Genomic DNA, 22,070 nt, shown 5'->3' with positions numbered 1-22,070 from the left:
CGGAATGTCTGTAAAACTGGGCAGAAGCGAAACTGCAGTCGCTGATCCAACGATAGCGTTTTAACAACGAAATTACAGTCACGGATCCCCCCAAACTAATCGATGTAAGAGAACTGAAACTACGAGTTTCAACCTTCGTGGTGCCAACCTACACCTTCTTCTTCTTCTTCTTCCACGGTGACAATTATTCCCACGTTTAACGGCCGGGGGAAGTTTTGGCACAAGTCTTTCACGAGGCGGCTGGCCAGGCCTGACTTTCGACTAAGTCGTTTGGGCAGAAATTTGTAATTTGTTCAGGGTGCCCGTGATAACTCGCACTCTTCGTGGGATTTTCAACGTCCACCATGAAACTAATGCCGGCAGACGAGACACCCGGCTTACCATCCGTCCAGAGGACTGCACACACAGTGATTAACCACCATATCCGTGAAACACCAGCATGACGGTATATACCTGGGTCAGGACTCTAAACCAGGCGATGCAGTGAAGCCAATGTGCATCACCTGCACAAGATGAGTCAGAAGGCCCAGGTACCGGTTTTAGCTGCTTATACAAGATTTGTTTGTACCATGTATTTACACTGTTTTCTTTATTTCACATAACACAAATAATATATTCGACCCAGATGTCAAACACAAGTCCATTTACAGTGGAAGAGAGGCTGGTATCAGTGGTGTGGTACCATGAGAGGAGAAAAAGAAACAAGACAATAAAACAGGTGCAAGAAGATGTGGAGTGTTTTGGAAAGCCAGCACCATCAAAATCAAATCTTCATCGTTGAGGGGGAGGCATTTTAGACTGGAAATGGACTCAACAGCAAGCTCAGCAGACGATCAAAAATTCCTGATTTGGGAATTCAAAACATTCAAACATCCGTGATCTGAGATCTCCAAAAAAAAATCATTTATGGGAACGTTCTGCAGAGTTGGGTGTTTCGTATTCATCGTTACGTCACACAATGAAAGAAGACCTTCACGTGAAACCATACGAACCAACTGGCATTTGTGAATTGTCAGATGCAGATCATGAAAACAGGTCGACAGCTTTTGACAGACTGCTGTATCAAAACCATGTCCTGGGACTTGACTCACCCTGGAGGTCGAGGGCTTTCGGCCATCCTGCCAGCCTCATTCTAAAAACAACAAAAAAAATGTCATTTGTGTATGGCTGCCAAGGCTTCCTTGGCTTGGGGGAACAATCCTGAACGGGTCACCACTCCAACGTAGGATACTTGTTCTTCCCAGTTTAATCTGATACTCATTTTTCTGACCTGGGACAGGTCAAGTCGACCGACTTGGTGTTATGGCAAGACTGGGGCTGGTACTTAGGACGTTAACCCTTTGACTCTGAGCTCCTTGGACCTTCGGCTCCCCCACCCCTGGGCTCCCAAGAGAAAAATCCAGCCGCTCGGGTGTGTGGAGATTTGAATAGCGGCTGGTGAACCGGCAGCTCGGATATATGGAGGTTTGAATAGCGTCTGGCAAAATGGCCGCCAGGGTTCAAAAGGTTAAGGTCTAAGTTAAACCACCTTAAAGTTAAGCCATCACCAGGCTTCAGCCCTCTGATGATATAACTGTGTATAAGGTATAAATAATAATGATATATTGTAATTCAAAATATGAAGGAGAAAAGAAAAATAAACTATGTAGAGGATACCAAGTGTATCTCCTCCTCCTGCTCCATATGCTGGACAAGGCTGCGAGTCGCATCATTGGGTGAGGGCATGGCTGTGCCGCTGATGTAATGCCTCTATTACCAGTACACCGGTACTTATTTCACTGACCTCGGAAGGATGACAGGCTGAGTCAACCCCACCTGATGTTAATTCAATGGCAGACAGTGCTCAAACTCAGGACCCAAAGACCCCAAGCCAGCCATTTTAACCACTAAGCTGCCAATTGCACCAACATAGGTCTACATCTACATTCATATAGATCGTTCATTCTCACATCTCCCACAATCTTTCTACCTGAGCAACACAATGCAGTTAAAAGCTCTGTCGAGTTATTCATAAATGAAATGGGAAGAATTGTCAAGTTTAACCACAAATTGAGAATGCAGCTTCTGTGGGGTGCAAGTCGAGCCCATGTTCCGTCATGAACTGTATCGGCTATGGGCGCGACTTGCTCGCCCTGAGGCGTAGTTTGACATAGTTTCCAGAAAAATCTATCTCTCTTCTTTCTTTCTTTCTCTTCTCTCTCAAAGGACCATCGAGCAATCTCCCCCTCCCCGAATCTACTTTCTTAACAATCCTCTTGAAGTTCAGTCACAAACTCTTGAGTCTCACTATCAGCCATGATCTTTCTTCAGCAAACCACAAATTGGCCTCCAAAGTCAGGTGCCAACTCCTCGGCACACCTAAACCCCAACCTACCTCCAATGCCTTCATCCACAGTTGATTAGAGTACTGCTCTCCCCTGCTTCACACCTTGCTCAGCTTTATGACGTGGAAACCATGGCCTTCAAGATCATTGCAATCTCCCGTACTGAAGCAGAGTCTATAGGCCTATCACATTCCCATCACAGACAGGTCGGTGGTCTCTCTGTCTTCCACTGCCTCCTTTCTGATCTTGCACCCTCTGCTTTTTCTGTGCTTTGGCCTTCCCCAGGCTTCTGCAGGGGTCACATGGTCCACCATCAACCCCCATTGGGTGAAACTACCTAAATCCATGATCACTGCTCACCTCCACTCATTTGTTCCTCTTTTTCCCCACCTGTTAAACTAACTTGAACATTCTCTTCAATCTCATTCTTCCCTCCAGATCTTCAAGACAGCTGTTCACCACCATCTCAGATCAGCCCCAATCAAACACCAGATCTCTACTACCCTCATTAACCCCCCTCCCAAATTTCTAGTTTTTCTCTCCTGTACCCATTTTGTCCACCCCATGCATCCTTTCCTGACCCCCATTGTTTGTACAAGTCTCCCTCTATCTTGTCCTTCAACTCCAACATTGGTGTCCCCCCCCCCCCCCCATTCTACTGTCCCTGTTGGCCTGTTACATCCTGATCTGTTCAGTGCATCAGCTCTTCCAAGAGCCTCGACTATGTACACAAAACCACCCCAACAAGATGATGTGATTGAGTCCACTCTAGTTTGCACAAATACTGTAATATCTGTACCATGGAGTCTGCATTGTTACCCATTGGTTAACGTCTGATGTCCATCCATTCACAAACATCGGTTAACGATTGAGGAACAACTTCATTCAAATAGAATGCAACATTTTGAACATGGATTTGTCTTTTTTTTGTCCCAATGGAATATTTTAAAACAAGGATCTTCCGTTTAACAGTACTTTGACTGAATTTGTCCTGATCGCACATGCGCAGAGAGAGGTGAGATAATTTCTCTACTCTATCTACCTGGCAGTTAAACAATTTAAAATCATTCCAAACAGGAAACTTACTGTTTATAAGGACACAAACAATAGGCACGAATAACTCATGTGACGTATTCGATATGTTGGTGTAAGAGACACTGCGCCAAAACCCGGAATTAATTTACATGACGTTTACAATCTTTATTTTATTTAAATTCAATTATATACTGTACTTGAACACTGCAGAACACAAATCACCTTCTTTGCACTTCCAAGAACCTTCAGTTTAGCAGTACTTGGACATGTTAAATAGGGTGGTGTATAAGACCACTTCCAGAGCGCTAAACCTCTGGAATTGCTTTTAAATTATCATTAAAATCATTATTATATTTTTCAAAGTATAAACTTGAACATTGCGTGGGGTAACATGAAATCTAGAGTTAAATACTGTACTTGTTCATTGTTATGGCACATATGCATTCCCATCTTTATTAACAACACATACAGAGGTGTGAGTTAACAGTAAACCGAGCTAACAGCTCAAGAAAAATGGCTGACAAAATAATGTTGCTTTAAAGCAAGGGTAACAACAAGTAGGCAATTGCAAAACGAGAAGACCACAAATATCATTTAATTTTTGGCAGTCATGGTCTGAAGTTGTAAGAGAAGAATCAAAAGTAATTTAAATATAACCATTTCATAGATTAAAATTTTTCTTTACATTTGGAAAACTTTCAAAGATTGCAAATACCAGCAGCATAAAGTTATAGTCGGCCAAAAAAACAACCCCAGAATTTCTCAAGATGTATTTTATAAAGGATGTGAGCAGCAGGTACTTTGTCTTATCCCCTTTTTCAAGTCGTGTTGTATGTATGGAATAATAATAATAAAAAAATTCTAGCAAGGTATGTCCACAGAATTTTGGTAAAGAATGAAATGTTCAAAAGTTATACGATCGAGATACCGTTACTCAGAATTGACCAATACGCCGAAAAAGTATGACAAGGCATAAATACATTTATAGATACATAAAAATAATGTTTGGTTGAAAAATACAAAAATACATACACTTCACTTTTTTAATTCTACTTGAAAGTAGGGAATTTGTTTGGATGAGTTTTTAATATTGGTTTGATAAACTGAACAGGCCGAGTACTCAACTGGAGGAACTATGGATTTGCAATGTCCCTTGAGACTGACCTAAAAAAGTATAACATATAAATCAAAGGATTCTGAAGAAGAAGAAAAAAAACACCTACAAAAGTTGCACAACTCAAGAGACCTGTAATCAACTGATGTGGCAAACCTGGTCTCCAAGTGATTGAATTATTCAAGCACTAGTCGTAACGATCATCTGACAGGGCATAAACTAGGAATCATATTTGAGCCATAATAGGCCCCACTGTCAGTCTCAATTCGATAACTGCAATGATCAACAATTGCACAGATTAATGCCATGACATTGTTCACACACTAAACCTGCCCCATAGAAGCAAAAAATTCATCGGAATAACCCAGAAGCTTTCAAAGCCAATGGAAGTGGGTGAAAATATGCAGAAACGACCAAAATTGGAAAATAACACAACCATAAGCATGCAACTACTAAAAAAGGAGGGGGGGGGATGCCGTAAACATGCAGAAACTACGGAAAAGTAGAATTAACAAAAAGCTATAAAACATGCAAAAACTAGGGGAAGGGGAAAGTAAAAAGGCGGTAAACATGGAAAAACAACCAAAATCAGGAATCAAAAAAGGCCATAAACGACAAAAAATTGGGAAAATTCATCAAAAGCTGTAAGCATACAAGTACCAAAAAGGGGGAAAAGGTCTTAAACATGCAAAAACTACGGTAAAGGGAAATCCAGAAAAAAGACAAAATAAAAAAAAGATATAACATGCAGAAACTACTAAAATCAGGAATCAAATAAACAGCAGAAATTACTGAAAATAAAATAAAATAAAATTGTTAATCAGCAAAACATGCAACTATCAAAAAAAGGGGGGGGGGAGAGCTATAAACATGAAAAAACTAGGGAAAATGGGAATTAATAAAAAGCTATAAACATGCAAAAACTATGGAAAATGGGAATTAATAAAAAGCTGTAAACGTGCAAAAACTAGGGAAATGGGGAATGAACAAGAAGCTATAAACATGCAAAAACTAGGGAAACGGGGAATGAATAAAAAGCTGTAAACATGCCAAAACTAGGGAAACGGGGTATAACAAGAAGCTGTAAACCTGGAAAAACTAGGGAAAATGGGAATTAATAAAAAGCTATAAACATGCAAAAACTAGGGAAATGGGGAATGAACAAGAAGCTTTAAACATGCAAAAACTAGGGAAAATGGGAATTAATAAAATGCTATAAACATGCAAAAACTAGGAAAAATGGGAATTAATAAAAAGCTGTAAACATGCAAAAACGAGGGAAAACGGGGAATGAACAAAAAGCTGTAAACCTGGAAAAACTAGGGAAAATGGGAATAAATAAAAAGCTATAAACATGGCAAAACTATGGAAAATGGGAAGTTAAAAGGCTGTAAACATGGATAAACGAACAAAATCTGAAAAAAAACAAAAAACGATAAACCTGCAGAAACAACCAAAATCAGGACTCAAAGAAAAAAGCCCGTAAAAGCAGAAACAACAGAACAATCGGGAAGTTAATAAAAGACTATAAATATGCAACTACCAAAGAGGGGGAAAAGGCTGTAAACATACAAAATCTATGGCAAAAGGGAATTAAAAAAAAAAATGTATAAACATGGAAAAACTAGGGAAAGGGGGAAGTAAAAAGGCCATAAACATGAATAAACTACCAAAATCAGGAATCAAAAAAGCATAAACTACTGAAAAGGTGGGAGGTTAAAAAGGCCGTAAACACATAAAGTACAGAAATCTGAAGTAACACAAGATGCTTGCGCAACTTATGGATAACAACTACATAAGTTGTAGCAAAAGTAAATGCAAGAGTCTAATCCCTCTTATTCATAAAACCTTAAGGTGGTGATAATTTTTTAAACATCCATTACTGAAAACAGCAATAGTGGCTTAAATGATGTGTGATTCCTTGAGAGAGAGGGGGGGGGGGACTTTTATCGACCCTAGACACTTGCTTGATCTTTTTAGAAGGCACCACATGACTACTCCCACACAGTGATGAAGATCCAATGGTGTTGAACTTAAATTCCGAGTTTAATCCGATTTTAAAACAAACATTCAAATTGGAGACCATCAGAGATTTAAAGTCCACATCATCTCTCCAAGTGTACAAGGTACCAGCAAAGTGTGAATGAGATTAAAGGAACCTGGGATAGATCCTAAGATCCTAAGTAGTAGGTGTAAAGGTATCACGAGGAACGGCTACTGCCACTTCCACTCTGCTGAGTCTGTCGCTCATCCTTCTGGTTACTCTGGTTGCGGAAAGCATACTGTAAAAACAATCGCTGAATGTCCAATTTGGCCATCTCCCTGCCGTACGGCGTCATGCGGCGCAGGCTGCAGGCAACATGCAAGCCAAACAGTGTCTCAGGATCACTTTCCAACGTGATATTTCGCTTGGCTATCTCTGCCGTTTTCTGAGGCAAGTTGGCACGGTAGCAATCCCCATTGCGCAATTTATTTTGGTGTTTTTTCCATTTGCTACCCGAGGAAGGCAGGACATAGAATCCCTTGTTCAGTTGACCGGATGAAATTGGTGCAAGCCGGCCATCGGGCCCGATCTCTCGTGTGATCTCTTCCATGGGTATTACGTCATGCTCCAAATCATCCAACAGCTGTGCAAAAAAAGGATCAACTCAGAATATGATATAGTAAGCTCAGATTCAGTACATTTACAGAATTTGCAAACAAATTAACTCTTATAACCAACCGATGTTACGGCAATAAAGACAACATCTGCATTTTGGCAGAATTCCAGCATGTTTGTACTACTACTTCTTCTTCTTCTTCAACGGCTACAATTATTCCCATGTTCTTATGGGGTTGGCCGGGTAAAGCTTGGCCCAAGTCTTTCATGAACCAGCCGGCGAGGCCCGACGTTCGACTAGGGAGGGATGGGGAAGGAATTTTTAATTTGTTCAAGGTGCCGGCTATAAGCTCGCCTTCTCTTTGTGAAGGACACCATGGAATCTTTAACGTCCAGCAACTCATGCCGACAAAAGGGATGGCCAGCTCAATGTCCATCCCAGGCACGGATGTTTAAACATCTGAGGCACACACTGATGAATCACCCTGCCTGTAAAACACCGGGATGACGGCTTAAAGCTGGGTCAAGATTCAAACCCAGGCGAGACGGCTTGGAGGTGAGCACACGTACCTCTAGGCCATCCTGCCACCCCTCCCCCCCCCCCCAGCATGTTGGTACATTTCTTCCAAACGATTAAAATCCATTTTAACGAAATGAACATCACCAAATAAAGCATTATTTAGTGAAATGTGAAGCACAACTTTCTGGTGATAGATTTCTTGTAGTAAGTGAGAAGGAATCTCAATATTGTTATTCTCAAACAAAAACAAACAAAAATCTCAATATTCTTTACCGAATGATTTTGCACTTGTGAGGGATTCAAGCCGTCATGGTTTTCCTGGTTCTTTCCCACCTCATCATTTATACGGGGCTTTATCGAGTCCCGCAGGAAGGACAGTCGAGCAAAGTGGTACCAATGCGAATTTCCACGCTCCCAACCCAGCATCCGTGCTTGCTCCATACGTTTCAGCTCTCGTCCATAAGTTGTTCGCAAGTTCTTCCATTTACTCCTGATATCATTCTCTGCATGCGATTTTGCAACAACAACAACAACAACAATTTTAGGTCGATTTTGAAGCTAATTTTGCTGCCACTGAAATTTGTCGGTTAAAATTTGATAACCATGCACGACCATTACAATCAGTTTTCACCAACTTCTCAACACGGATGCATTGTGTGTAGGACCCTTTGTTTTCAGGAATGCGCTTGTACATCAATTGCATGAAGTATATAAAGAGTGACACAAATGGTCCACTTTGCAAATGACCACTTTCAGTGCCGCGTGCCCTGTACCATACGTACCTATGAAGGAGTTACCATTGCGGTCTCGGCCCAGCGTCTGACGCAGCTCTCGGAGCCGCATGTTACGCAACTCCTTACAAAAGTATTCACCATGTGACGAGTCCCAAAGGAAACGATACGCTGCACACCGACAAAACTCATCACTCAAGCATTCACCGTGACAACAACTATTCTTTGTGTCCTCTACCCCACCGTTGGTGTGTTCACCCGCTTTCCATTCTGTTGTAGCTATTCTGTTCCATTCTGTGCGAAACCTATTCCATGAGCCTCGACGTGGTGCAGCATAGAAAATAATGTCGTACCTCAGAAACAATGGCAAAATGACGTCATTTCTCAAACCCAAAAATTTCCTCAATAAATATAACCACTATTTAAAAATGGAGTTTGCAATCAATTTAATTAATTAATTAAATAAATAAATAAATCAGCATCACGTGACACACTTTCACTCAAACACTCAACACACCTCGAGGGTCAGTGTCAGGCGAGCGAGTAAACACAAGTACCACGGAAGGCTTGACTCTTCTGAGGGGTTATGGGAATTTTTGGACATCATCTCATTAATATGCAAATTTATGCGACAAATACGTAGGCCCTACGTCATCGGAAACCGATGAGCAGCATGAAACTTTTACCCGTCAAACAAAATGTCGCAGGCACAAAAAAAATAAAAAAAAAATACATTTTCGAATTGAAAATGACGATGAGCGCAAGCTCGGCCGAAACACCACGAAAAGGGCGGGAAAAGAAACATTTCGATTCACCTCAGCATCACAACAACCCCTGAAGCGATATTAAACGTTCGGTTTTACATTTGGCGATTAAAATCCATCCAAATCGGTTCAATATTTACTCCAACAGGAATTTTAAATTATCTTGTCGTTAAAATCCACAGAATCAATGAATGTCTTATTTTTTATTTTTAATCACTGAGGTACTTGGAAGTTTCAATTGGATATCCGGTGACGGTCATATAATATAAATATATATATATAAGTCCCTGATATATAAATAAATAACAATCGCCAATTCGTTGTGTCCCCTCACCCTGGAAGAAGTTTATAAGCAGAATCTCTCGATCCACATCCCAGATCGGCTTAACAAGCAACGGATCTCCGTGCCTCGATGCCATTTCTGATCAACCACTTGCGGTTTAACGACGAGACTCCTCCATTGCTACGTGCGTCACAAATCACGTGTGACGCCACCACCAATCACGTCCGCGCAACCGGTACCGTCGTGCGTATAGATCTACGAGAATCCAAATGGCACTCCTACTAATAGATTTATTGTATTACTTTCCCTTATTCTCGTTCTCCTTTTCCCTTAACGTACGCACAATGTTTGCTAATACAAAACACACCGAAATGTGTGGAATTTTTTTCATATACTTGTAGTTTTTTTTTTAACTTTATGCACATGTGCAGTATATTGCAGCCATGATGATGTAGTTAGTCCCAATGTTAAGGGAATTGGCAATTTATTGAATTTACGTCTTTTATGTTGAATTCTTTTCATCCTTAGTGGTTTAATCCTATCCATTCTAATTAATGATTGATGACACGAGAAGGCGTGTTTATATAATTATATATGACGTATTCATTTTGGTGGGACGATGTGAGATCTCCCCGAGTAACTTGCCGGTCACGTGGGCGGACTACTGGTGTTATGGCGTTTCGTGGAATTCGGGGTTTGCTGTTTGATGTCTCGGGTGTTCTGTACGAAGGGGGATCGTCGGGACCTGTCGCGATTCCGGGTTCCGTGGACGCAGTCCGGAGGTGTGCTTGGTTCGTCACCATCATTATCTAATGTTTGTCATTGCAGGTGACGGGTTTCATGATCCCCTACCTGTGTCACCGGAACGGACTGGAGGTTTGCCGTGCGTGCGTGCGTGCGTCCGTCCGTGCGTGCGTGCGTGCGTCCGTCCGTCGCGCCTGTGATTTTTTTTTTTTTCAAATCCCCCCCCCCCGTACCCTTTAACATATTCAACTGAAACTTGGTACATGGTTTGATTATGATAAGTTACAGAACAAGTTCGAGTTTCAGGACGTTTCGTCAATTTTTCACAGACTTGTACCCTTTTTGGACTTCGATCACATGGGGTCCAAGTGTGGGGGGGTCTCCAGTATTGCAAAGCAATTATCTCATGTTGTTCTGGTCATTTCGAGCAATCAGAGTGTAGAAAACCTCGGTAATGGAACCTTCAATCAGTTTACATTTCTATGCTGAATACATGGTTACCAACATTGAGAAGATAAAGCATTGGGAGGGTAAGGATACGTCATGAGAGGGAGGGGCGTGTCCACACTTCTTCCCCCACACCTTCCCCCTCCCCCACTCCCCTTTTCCCTCCTCCAGAAATTTTGTAATTTGGGGTATCAAAGCCATGGAGTTGCATTTCAACCACGAGAGGACGTAGTTAGATGAAATCGGGGCCACATTATAAAGCTTGTCCGCCATCATCAGTCTGAGCAAAATTTCACCTGTAGTCGTTGAAAGATGCCGGGAAGCTGCGCTTACTACTGTTGCACCAACCGGAGGAGGAGAAACGGTGCACTTTCCTTTCATAAGTGAGTATGGTAGAGGACGGAGTGGTCACAAAGTCCCTACTGTAAGCATGCAATTAGAATGTAGTTCGAATTTATCTGTACGCTTCCCTCCATTCTCTGCACAAATTTGAATTTTTCTCCATGTTCTTCTGGACGTCTTCAACTGTTGAGGGTTGGAGGTCAAAAGCAGCCCCTGGCGGCTGTTTTGAGGTCTTCAACTGTTGTTAGACGGAGATAAGAAATTTCCTCTTTCACAATGCTCCAAAGCGAGTTTCACATGTCATGAAGTCAGGACTTCGAGGCGGTCACGCTATCTCGGATCCATGTCCGATCCGTCGTCCACTGAATTCGTCGTTCAGATATTCTTGACCTGCGAGAGCACAATGCGCTGGTGCAGCATCTTGTTGCAGGACAGCTGTTGTCTCAAGATGTCTCTCTCTCTGTGTCTCTGTGTCTCTGTGTCTCTGTGTCTCTGTGTCTCTGTGTCTCTGTGTCTCTGTTTCTCCAAACCACGTCTGAAGCATGTTCAAATAAGCAGTGTGATTGACACTTGTATCGGAAAACATATGGACCGATCAAGTTATCTTCTGAAATCGCTGCCCACATCATGACACGAGGAGGATGCTGTTCAATTTCCTCATAAAAATGAGGATTTTCTTTGCACCAAAAATATACATTCCTGGATAGATTGCTGAGGTAAATGGCACAGTCCTCGAGATGATTTCAGAGGTGATCTTGAGCATGACGCTTCATTAATGTCCACATGGCATTGACGTGATGCTGGACGACCAGAATGCTTTCAATGGAGGACACTCCCTGTTGAAAGCGTTTTTCTCCCATGCCCACATCACGTCACGTGTAGGAGCTGACTTGTCGAACTTCTGTGAAAATCTTGTCCTTGTGTCTTCAAAACTTGCTCCATGTCACGCGCGGTCGTGAACCCAAACACAAGTAATCGGTCTCTCTTCTATCGTGCACTCACTGGTGTCCGTCATGCTGACGCCATACCTGGAAAACAAATAAGTAACAGAGGAAACATTATTATGCATCGGGACTTTGTGGCTGCTCTGTACATAATGTCAAACGATAACCAATGTCACCCGCAGGGTGACCCGTATCATGCCAAAAGGTGACCACGTGTGACTTCTTTAAGGTCACACTGAGGTGAACACAGCTGCTATCCACCAGGAGCGACTCCTTGAGGAATATCTGCCTACGAGAGATTCCGATGAGAATCGTTCTACAGAGTAACCATGAGAAATATGCGTTTGCCTCATAACATCACCAAATGACGTCATAATGTCTCAAGCTTGACATATCTAGAAAGCACTCATCGAGGTGTTCAATTTGAGGTACTACACGATATGATTCCTAAAACTTGAAAATTTGACCTTGGGGTCAAATATGTTTGACCTAAGGCGCTAACCATGAAGGTCAAGGCCAATCGCCACCAAAAATTAATCAGCTGAGCGCCAGACAATGAACTATATTCCCATGAAGTTTGAAGACGATCTGATCAAAATTACTCAAAAAATAAGGGTTTCGTTGACCCCCCCTGATTTGCGACAGTGACCTTGACCTTTGACCTTGACCTTCAAAATTTTGTGCACTGAAAGGGACCTCTATAGGCCTCTGATGTGCGAAGTTACAAAAATTTCCGATGAAAACTGTGCTCTGCAGAATTTTTTATACGTGATTACAGACAAAAAAAAAAAATGTACAAGCTGACTAACATATCTTGCAAAACCTTCGTTTTGGCAAGATAATGAAATTGCTCGTTGAGCAAGGGATTGCCGGAATAACTTTGTCGTATCTCCATGATCTCTGAAAAAACAAAAGCCTGGAAATCAATTTGGTTCTTACAAGTCGAAAGTGTTTAATGAGCTGTAGCACTTCGTTTGGTCATGATCATAACTTGGAAGTGAATCGGACTTGAAATGGCATTTTTATCGCAATTTCAAAGTTTTGACCCGACCCCCTGACATTCGACCCCCAACCGCTAAGAAGGGTGTTTGCGTGACACCCCAATGAGACATATGGATGGATGCAGAATTGGAAGATGCACATTTTGGATTTGGTTTGGTCTATACGACCATTTTAGCGGACATTGTTGCGAAAATAAGAATTTCGGTTTTCCGGTGACCTTGACCTTGACCTTTGACCTCGACTCACCAAAAACGACAAGTGTCTAAGTTGGACCATGGCCGACGTCTGTACCCAGTTTGGTCATGATTGCTGAAACGGTGTGGCTGCTACAGGGTTACAAACAAACAGACAGACAGACGGGTGAAAACAACTTCCTTCCTCCTTCGGTAGTGGAGGTAATTAATAATTTACAAACTTTCCTTCATTCCCACTACTGTGTACTATACTGGACCTTTTAACAGAGAATGTAAACACATGTGACACTGAAAAAAGTGAGGGTGGAGAAGCTTTTTAATGTGGCCATCTGATTTGTATACATTGAATGGGGAGCACGCAGTCTAGTTGGTGGAGATAATTCTATGACCAAAGCCTTCCAGGCTAATACCCTATTGTTTTTGTTCAGATTATTATTAATGGTTTTTAGCTCACCTGTTCGAAGAACAGAGAGCTATAGCGATACCCCCGGCGTGAGCGTCAGCGTCAGCATGAAAATGTTAACGTTTTTGGTGCAAGTTATTTCCTTTCTAATGTTTTTATCTATCACTGTTTTTTTTTACTGATTACAATATACAAATACATATATTGCTTTAAAATTATTTGGATCAGACTTCACTGCAATGCTTTATAAAAAATATTATTAGACTCGTCTTTTAAAAACGATAAATGTATAAACAGGCGAGCATTGGGTGGCTTTGACAACAACTCTCTGGTTATTATTACCTTCGCAAACTTTGTTGCGAAGGTTATGTTTTGATCGCTGTGTATTTATTTATTATCTTGCCAAAACGAAGTTTTTGCAAGATATGTTAGTCAGCTTGTATGTTGTTTTTTTTTTGTTTGTTTGTTTGTTTGTCTATAATCACGTCTAAAAAATTCTGCAGAGCACAGTTATCATTGGATAATTTTGTAACTTCGCATATCAGAGGCCCATAGGAGGTCCCTTTCAGTGCACAAAATTTTGAAGGTCAAAGGTCAAGGTCACTTTGTCGCAAATCAGGGGAGTCGACGAAACCCTTATTTTTTGAGTAATTTTGATCGGATCGTCTTCAAACTTCATGGGAATATAGTTTATGGTCTGGCGCTCAGCTGATTAATTTTTGGTGGCGATTGGCCTTGACCTTCATATGTTTTTTGTTTTTTTTTTGGTCTGTAATCACGTATAAATCACTCTGCAGAGCACAGTTATCATTGGAAATTTTTGTAACTTCGCATATCAGAGGCCTATAGAGGTCCCTTTCAGCACATAAAAATTTTGATGGTCCAGGTCAAAGGTCAAGGTCACTTTTTCGCAAATCAGGGGGGTCGACAAAACCCTTATTTTTTTGAGTAATTTTGATCGGATCGTCTTCAAACTTGATGGGAATATAGTTCATCTGGTCTGGTGCTCAGCTGATTAATTTTTGGTGGCGATTGGCCTTGACTTTCATGGTTAGTGCCTAAGGTCAAACATATTTGACCCCAAGGTCAAATTTTCAAGTTTTAGGAATCATATTGTGTCGTACCTCAAATTGAACACCTCGATGAGTGCTTTCCAGATATGTCAAGCTTGAGACATTATGACGTCATTTGTTGACGATATGAGGCAAAAGCATATTTTTCATGGTTACTCTGTAGAACGATTCTCATCGGAATCTCTCGTAGGCAGATATTCCTCAAGGAGTCGCTCCTGTTTGCATCAATAAAATATCAGCTTGGTTCACCTCAGTGTGACCTTAAAGAAGTCACATGTGGTCACCTTTTGGCAAGATAGGGTCACCCTGCGGGTGACATTGGTTTATTTATTTATTTGTGAATATGTGTGTTTGTTTGTTTGTTTGTTATTCGCATAACTCCAAAAGTATTGAACTGAATCGCAGCAAATTTGGTGGGATGATTGGTTATTATCCGAGGACCATTTGATTAGATTTTGGGAGCGATCGGGTCAAAGGTCAAGGTCATGAAAAGGTCAAAATCGTCTTTTTACCATAACGCGGTCAATTTGTATCCAATTTTCATACAACTAATGCCAAAATGTTCAGAATTCAATGCCCCATCTTGTGATATGTGACATGACACAATGACGTAATAACCCTTATTAGCGGTTGGGAGTCAAATGTCAGGGGGGGTCACGACATTGCAAAATGTGCGGTTTTAGTCATAACACGGTCAATTCTTATCCGATTTGCATGAAACCAACACCAAAATGTTGACTGTTCTGTTCCCCACACTCTAATACCAATTACAAAATTAAGAGTACAAAGGTCAAGGTCGAGGTCATGAAAAGGTCAAAATCGTCTTTTTTTGTACAATGAATGAATGTTTGTTTGTTCGCAATAAATAACTTATTTAGAAAAACAGAAACTCGTGTGTGCTAAATGCCCCTAAAATGCCAGAAAATAATATCTTGTAATGTGACCAGTTGTCATCAGATTGACTTGACACCAACACCCAAAAAGGTCAGGGAGTTCATACAGAAATTGTACAATGTATGTGAATCAGTGTCAAACAGCAGGAAATTTAATGTTTTTAAGACATCATAACACATATGAGACTGCAGATGTGGTATGGGATTAAATACCCTCACAATCAACGGTTTCTGGTGGGGGGGGCGGGGTGGAATGTAGCGTTGGCGAAGGTATGCGCTCTACTGAATGCCCGTTCTAGTTGTTCCAGTTTTTTTTTTTCTCTAATATTTTCTTAAATTCGTGTTTCACACCAACTACTTGTCACATTCATCCAATTTTCAGGGTAGGAATGATTTCCCCCCCCCATGCATAATTTTTAACAATATTTGTGACATCATAGGTCATGTGATATGGCAGCCATCTTGGATTAAACACAGATATTAAAATGATTTCTCTGAAACCGCTGAACGAAAAATAAAAATAGAAACTTGGCACAAAAATAGTCACCGACTCCCAATGGGGAATAAAGCTTGCTGATGTCATTGGTGAAGTGGTAGGCCAGCCATAATTGTTTTAATCGAAATCCTTATCCAAAAATCAAACTTCACACTCATAATCTATGACCAATTGTATTGAAATATTAAATTTATGACATCGTCCATCATGAGGATTGACAGCCGTTTTTTATTTTTTTTTGAGGAATAAACCCTTTAAAATTTTTCTTCTCCATAACCGCTTTTGAGATCGAAGTGAAACTCCACACACATGATTGACTATCCATGGCGAATAAATTTGTAATTGTGACGTCGTTGGTCACATGGTGTGGCAGCCATATTGGATTGAAGGAAAATATTTTTTTAAATTATTTCTCTGAAACCGCTTACCCTATCAATGCAGAATTTTCCACATATCACCCAACACCATTGCTGCATCTTGTGTGAAAATGATGACGTCATTGGTCACGTGGTTTGGCAGCCATGTTGGATAGAAAAACTAACCTCCAATCAACAAGAAACGTCATAACCATGATCATAACACTTAAAGTCTCGCGTAGATAACTTCAGCAGTTTCCAATAATTTTTTTTTAATATCTCCTTAAAACCAATGTGACTGATGAAGTTGTTATTAATAAGATATATGCATCAAGGACAGTAGATCATATATGTAAAGTGTCAAATTGATCGGTTAATCGGTTTCAGAGAAGAAATATAAAAAAAATATAGATCTTTTCCTTTAAACCAGTGGTCCCGAACCTTTTGATCCCATGGGCCGCATTCACTACTCCCAAGGATGTTGGGAGCCAGAAAAAAATTTATTCATTTTATTGAGTTTTATTGATGCAAATTGATTTGATTCCTCCCGGCGGTTAAGCGGCAGGGGCCGGCAGCGGCATTGTGTAAGGCTTTTCAGGTCACGGCGCCGGCCGGCAGTGGCATTGTGTAAACCCCTTTAAAATTGCTACATGGAAATGTGTTTTGATTGGAAAGTCCTCGCGGGCAGCAGTATTAGGCTCCGCGGGCCGCATGCGGCCCTCGGGCCACAGGTTGGGGACCAATGCTTTTAACCAATGTGGCTGTCACACCATTTCACTGATGACATCATCATGATCAAAATATATGTACCAAGGGTAATGAATCGTATTCATAAAGTATTGCATGGGTAGGTTGAGCTATTTCAGAGAATTTTTTTTTTTTTATAATATGATCGACTCGGCATGGGGAGTATTGGTTTAATATTTCAACATCATTGGTCAAATGGTCTCGCAGCCACATTGAATTAAAAAAAAAAAAACCTTATCCGATGAATGCAAAACTTTAAAGATGTGATCGACTTCCCATTCTGAATTTGATTTAAGAAAGATGCCGTCATAGGTCAGGTGTCCGATCAAAGCGGAGTTGTATCAAAGCGAGACGGTATGGTTACCGGACATAACTCCTTCCAGTCATAAAGCGCATTTTGTTTTAACCTTAAATTTCTATATTTTAACGCAAACTTTTATGCACAATGAAAACGATAATGATATTTTCCTGATGAATTTAAGTTTTTTTTTTTTTTTTTTTTTTTTTTAAACCACCGAAGGTGAAGGAGGTTATGGTTTCACCCCCTGCTGTCTTTGTTTGTTTGCTTGTTTGTGTGCAGGATATCTTAAAACGTTGTGCACAGATCTGGATGGAATTTGGTGGACAGGTTGGATGTGTGACGAGGACGAACTGGTGTGAAAACAACAGGCCTTGCGATTTCCTATCGCAGACGAGTCGGCACCTCTGACCACCTCTTATGATAAACCTGGCATATGTTTTATACTGCCTCCTCTGCTATAACAGCCTGCATTCCATTTGGGGCAAGGCCTTTATTAACATGGGTGCTGAATTCCTAATTGCTAATTAATAGTTGATGTCAGAGTGGAACTTGCAGATGATGGCTGAATAATTTAAAAGCTTGTCAATCTGTGTAACTTTTGGCTGTAGCACTGGAACATTCTGCCTGGCAAGTTTTCACAGTTCTGGTCAATCCCACAAGCTCAAGTCCTTATTTGCTGAACTTCAGCAATGTAATTTGAACTCAACAGCTTTTATTGCTTTAACCTTCTTCAAAAAGTAGATCTCCATTGTATGTTAATATTTCGCTGCTGTCTTCAGAGCTTTGCATGAAAATTTCCAGAGCCACGTTGGGACTGCTGAGGTGCCTCTCCAATTGAGCGGTCCATTGTTACCTCTGCCACCGAAGGTGGACGGAGGTTGTTTTCACCCCTGTCTATCTGTGAGCAAGATGTCTGAAAAAGTTATGGACGGATTCATATGACATTTGGTGGACAGGTTGGGTGTGTGAAAAAGACCATTTCATTCGATTTTGGAGAAAATCCAGATCCCTATTTATTTATTTATTTATTTAATTGTTTATTTATTTTTTGGGTGGTTCTTCACCATTGAAAGATACAACCAAAAACTATGTATAGCATGTTATTTCAAAAAGTTGTTGACTGATTCGGATGATTCCGAATCCGTTGACGGATGATGACAAGAACATGCAGATTCGACCTATCCGTGGGATACAAAATGTAAACTGTTCAACCTGTTGGAGGAATGCACTCCACCGAGTACAGTTCTCGTTATGATAGTTATGATGTTCGGTTGTCAATATTACACTTGGAGTTGAGAGAGACAGTACCAGGTACCATAATCACTACAGAATGTGTTGTCCAAGATGGCTGTCGCTCAACGTGGTTAAGCCACACATTCTTTGCAAAATTTTTTTCTTTCTGTTACTCCCTTTGACTTGTACCTTAGCCTGGTGTTGGCTTAGCGGTTAGGGTAGTGCCTTGGGATCCTAGCGTCCTGAGTTCGAGCCCTGTTGGTTGACTTAGCCTGTCATCCTTCCGAGGTCGTTGAAATGCGCACCAGTGTACTGGTAATGGGGGCACTGCATCAGCGGCATAGCCGCACCCCCTAACCAATGATGCAACCAGCAGCCAAAAAGGCAGTACACGATGGGAACTTGTACCTTCTCTCACACTACCTCTTATCCCAAAGACTGTATTGTTCTCATGATTAACCTTGAAGTTGGCTTGTTCTCGATGTTGAATGATGTCTTTGATAAATTTAAATGTGTTGACTTTCCAGAGTTCGTGAGGCAGGACTACCATTGCGCTTTTGCACAAACGAGTCCCAGACGACCCGAGTAATACTTGCTACCAAACTGCAGGGCCTGGGCTTTGACATTTGCTCAGAAGACATCCTGTCTCCTGCCCCTGCTGTTTGTCGGATTCTTCGTGAGCGAAATCTTCGTCCTCACCTACTGGTCTACCCAGGTGCCTTGTCTTACTTTGGGTGAAATGCACAAATAAATGTGGAAAATAATTCCAATGACCAGACGAGCAGTTATGCACCACAAGGTTCCTTAACGTAGACCATCTATCATTCCGATAAGTGTTAATTTATCTCGTACCAACAATCACCAATGTGCATTAACGGCTTGTAGTTGTTGAATAATTGGTTGTGCAGTCTATTTCTACTATTCAAATGTGTTTACGCACATGGTTGACCTCTCGCAGATGCCCTGCCAGAGTACCATGGCATCGATCTGAGAGACCCAAACTGTGTGGTCATCGGTGATGCTGCCAAGTACTTCACCTACGACCGACTCAATGAGGCGTTTCAGCTTCTCATCAACCTACCACGGCCACTGCTTTTCTCTCTTGGAAACGGGTCAGTCCGATTCTTCCCTTCATGTTTTTCTTCTAAAGTTACCCGAGTTACTCTTGGATTACTCAGTTCTGCACCATCGTAAACAACCCCGTAGGAAGTATTACAAGGAAACGGATGGACTGAAGCTTGACGTTGGAGCATTCACTTGTGCCCTCGAGGTGGGTCATTGTTTGTGTCTGTTACAACAGTGCCAATTACAATTCTCATCAGATAGAATCCACCAACATACGAGTCAGTTGTGCACATTGAGCCATTATCAACCCAGGTAACGCCATCCACAGGTTTACATTCAATTGTTGATAACTGTGAGTGCATCTGGATTGTGTTGACTTGCGGGCACTCCTGCTCGCCAGGCAGGAGTGCCCTTCTCGGCCCACTTTAGGTGGGCAATGTGCTGCGGCACATTCTTCGAAATGCACTTTATAATATTTGTTACTTTTGAAAGAAATTTTATTGATCACAACGTATCGTACGTACTCCGTGTTGTAATTTTGAGAAGGTTCCATTATTATATTATGGAGATAAAGGAAGATTATCTATAATACCTGTTATCACCAATAGTGGCGCTATTTTGCATGCATGCACGCACGTACGCACACACCTTAGTCGTGGGCCAATATCGTCAATTTTTCGGTAATCGGTATAAGCCGATTGGAGTCGGTGTAAGTGCCAGCCTGATATTGGCTTTGCAGCGAGGGTGTCTGGCTTAGGATCCTCGGGTCCTGAGTTTGAGCCCCGTTGGCTGCTGAATTGACACCAGGTGGGGTTGACTCAGCCTGCCATCCTTCCGAGGTCGGCAAAATGAGTACCAGAGTACTGGTAGAGGGGCACAATGAATGGCACAGCCACAATTCCAAGAAATGATAGATAGCTGCTATACGCAAGAACAGAACAGAGTGTGAGTGCCGATTACCAATTACAGTACTGTATACAACCCAAAAACCCCAAGTAGCATTCACCCTTGTTTCGGGCAAATTTCAATCAATAAACTTAAAAAAAAATAAAAAAAATTGCGTTATAGACGTTTCAAATACAGCAAATGGCTCGGAAATTGGATGTAATCAAGTTTATTTTACTTTGAAACTCAGAGAAGCAAGATAACCATTCTGAAACATACCTTGTTCATATAAAATGACCAATTGCTTTTGAAACAGCCATGAGGACAAAGGAAAACTCGATCGCTCCTATGCTGCTGAGGTTAAAAGTTGTAACCGATTGTACCTCCTTCATAGCCGCATGCAAATGCACTTTTGTCAAAAAAAAATATATATATATATATATATTTGTGTCTACATCAGTGAATCGACGATCCATCGCTGAAATGATCCACTTGACTGGTGGAAATGTAATGCCGCAAGATTCCCGAAGCTCACAGAGATATTCGTCGCCCCCTTCCCGTCGGTGTACCGAGCGAAAGATTGTTCAGTGCTGCTTGTGCAGCAGATGACGACAAAAGAAACTGTCTTTCATCTGACGAGGCAGAGAAAAATCATCTTTCTCAAAACTAATCTGAGCTTTGTGGACTTTAAATACACCCGGACTCGGTTTTAAAACGGACTCGAGTATGCCCTTCTGAAGCCATCCAGGCAGGAGGCGAAGCGGTGTGCATACGCACACGCCTTTAATGCTGTGTTGCATTTTTCGGGTCAGAAGGGCTTCGCTTTGGTGTGTGTAGCTATGGGTAAATTACAAGCAGGAAGAGCGCGTGATGTTCATTCAAGACAATCAAAGATGTCGACTGCAGCACGGTGGATTCGAAGAAATTGATTTGCTGAGAATGAGGTTTATTTGATGCTGTGGTGGATTTTCCTGTGTGCGATGTGAGCAGTATGCCTGTAACATTAAAGCTGAAGTTGTGGGTAAACCGTCACCAGCATTCTTCACGGCTGCTGTTCAGGAACTGCAGCTCGAGCCCTGCCAGGTATATAAATATGTCGAAGTTTTTCTTGACGAGGTTTTTGTTTAATGGCTTGAATGTTGATTTATTTAAAATTTTTCCCCCCCCAACGAAGAATGTGCTCCCCCAGGTTGCCATGATCGGTGACGATCTCGTGAGTGATGTCGGCGGAGCCCAGAACTGTGGCCTCTTGGGGATACTTGTGAGAACAGGAAAATTCCGGTACATTTCACATTTAACATTCATGAAATTGTGATTATCAAGCAACAAAATGCTTCTCCATCACAATGTGCGATTGTCAGAGGTCCTTGATTTCATCTTCTTGTCTTGTTTTGTCACCCCCCCACCATGACCACTCAGCCCGGAAGATGAGCACCACCCCGGCGTAACACCACACACAGTGGTTGATGATCTCAATGCTGCAGTTTCCCTTATCCTTGAAGAATGAAAGTTTATTTATTTGTTTTTTGTTTGGGAGATGCAGAGATTTAACAATAAAGAACTAAATATTCACAA

At 41.5% G+C, this 22,070-nt stretch overlaps 2 protein-coding genes across 4 annotated transcripts; one reads left to right on the top strand and one right to left on the bottom strand.

Annotated features, from left to right (window-relative positions):
* Positions 1 to 3,499: 3,499 nt before the first annotated feature.
* Positions 3,500 to 9,604, bottom strand: LOC147013753 (uncharacterized). 2 transcript variants are annotated; one of them, XM_085850948.1, is made up of 4 exons: positions 9,422 to 9,604; positions 8,375 to 8,494; positions 7,926 to 8,095; positions 3,500 to 7,100 (listed from the first exon to the last, which is right to left on the bottom strand). In XM_085850948.1, exons 1-4 carry the CDS (start codon positions 9,504 to 9,506, stop codon positions 6,675 to 6,677), a joined length of 801 nt encoding a protein of 266 aa, XP_085707074.1. In that variant the 5' UTR covers positions 9,507 to 9,604; the 3' UTR covers positions 3,500 to 6,674. The 2 variants fall into 2 exon arrangements, with proteins under 2 accessions (XP_085707074.1, XP_085707073.1); XM_085850947.1 differs by having other exon boundaries at positions 7,866 to 8,095; positions 9,422 to 9,598.
* A 352-nt stretch (positions 9,605 to 9,956) lies between these two features.
* On the top strand, positions 9,957 to 22,070 carry LHPP (phospholysine phosphohistidine inorganic pyrophosphate phosphatase). Of its 2 annotated transcripts, none has more exons than XM_085850946.1 (7): positions 9,957 to 10,152; positions 19,073 to 19,260; positions 19,504 to 19,657; positions 19,752 to 19,815; positions 21,486 to 21,578; positions 21,685 to 21,776; positions 21,915 to 22,070. In XM_085850946.1, exons 1-7 carry the CDS (start codon positions 9,965 to 9,967, stop codon positions 22,000 to 22,002), a joined length of 867 nt encoding a protein of 288 aa, XP_085707072.1. In that variant the 5' UTR covers positions 9,957 to 9,964; the 3' UTR covers positions 22,003 to 22,070. The 2 variants fall into 2 exon arrangements, with proteins under 2 accessions (XP_085707072.1, XP_085707071.1); XM_085850945.1 differs by having other exon boundaries at positions 21,670 to 21,776.

Source organism: Eptatretus burgeri, chromosome 13, assembly GCF_056783735.1.
Source record: "Eptatretus burgeri isolate ZD-2024b chromosome 13, Ebu_testis_v1, whole genome shotgun sequence".
Classification (NCBI taxonomy): domain Eukaryota; kingdom Metazoa; phylum Chordata; class Myxini; order Myxiniformes; family Myxinidae; genus Eptatretus; species Eptatretus burgeri.
This window is presented reverse-complemented; position numbering and strand designations above follow the sequence as displayed.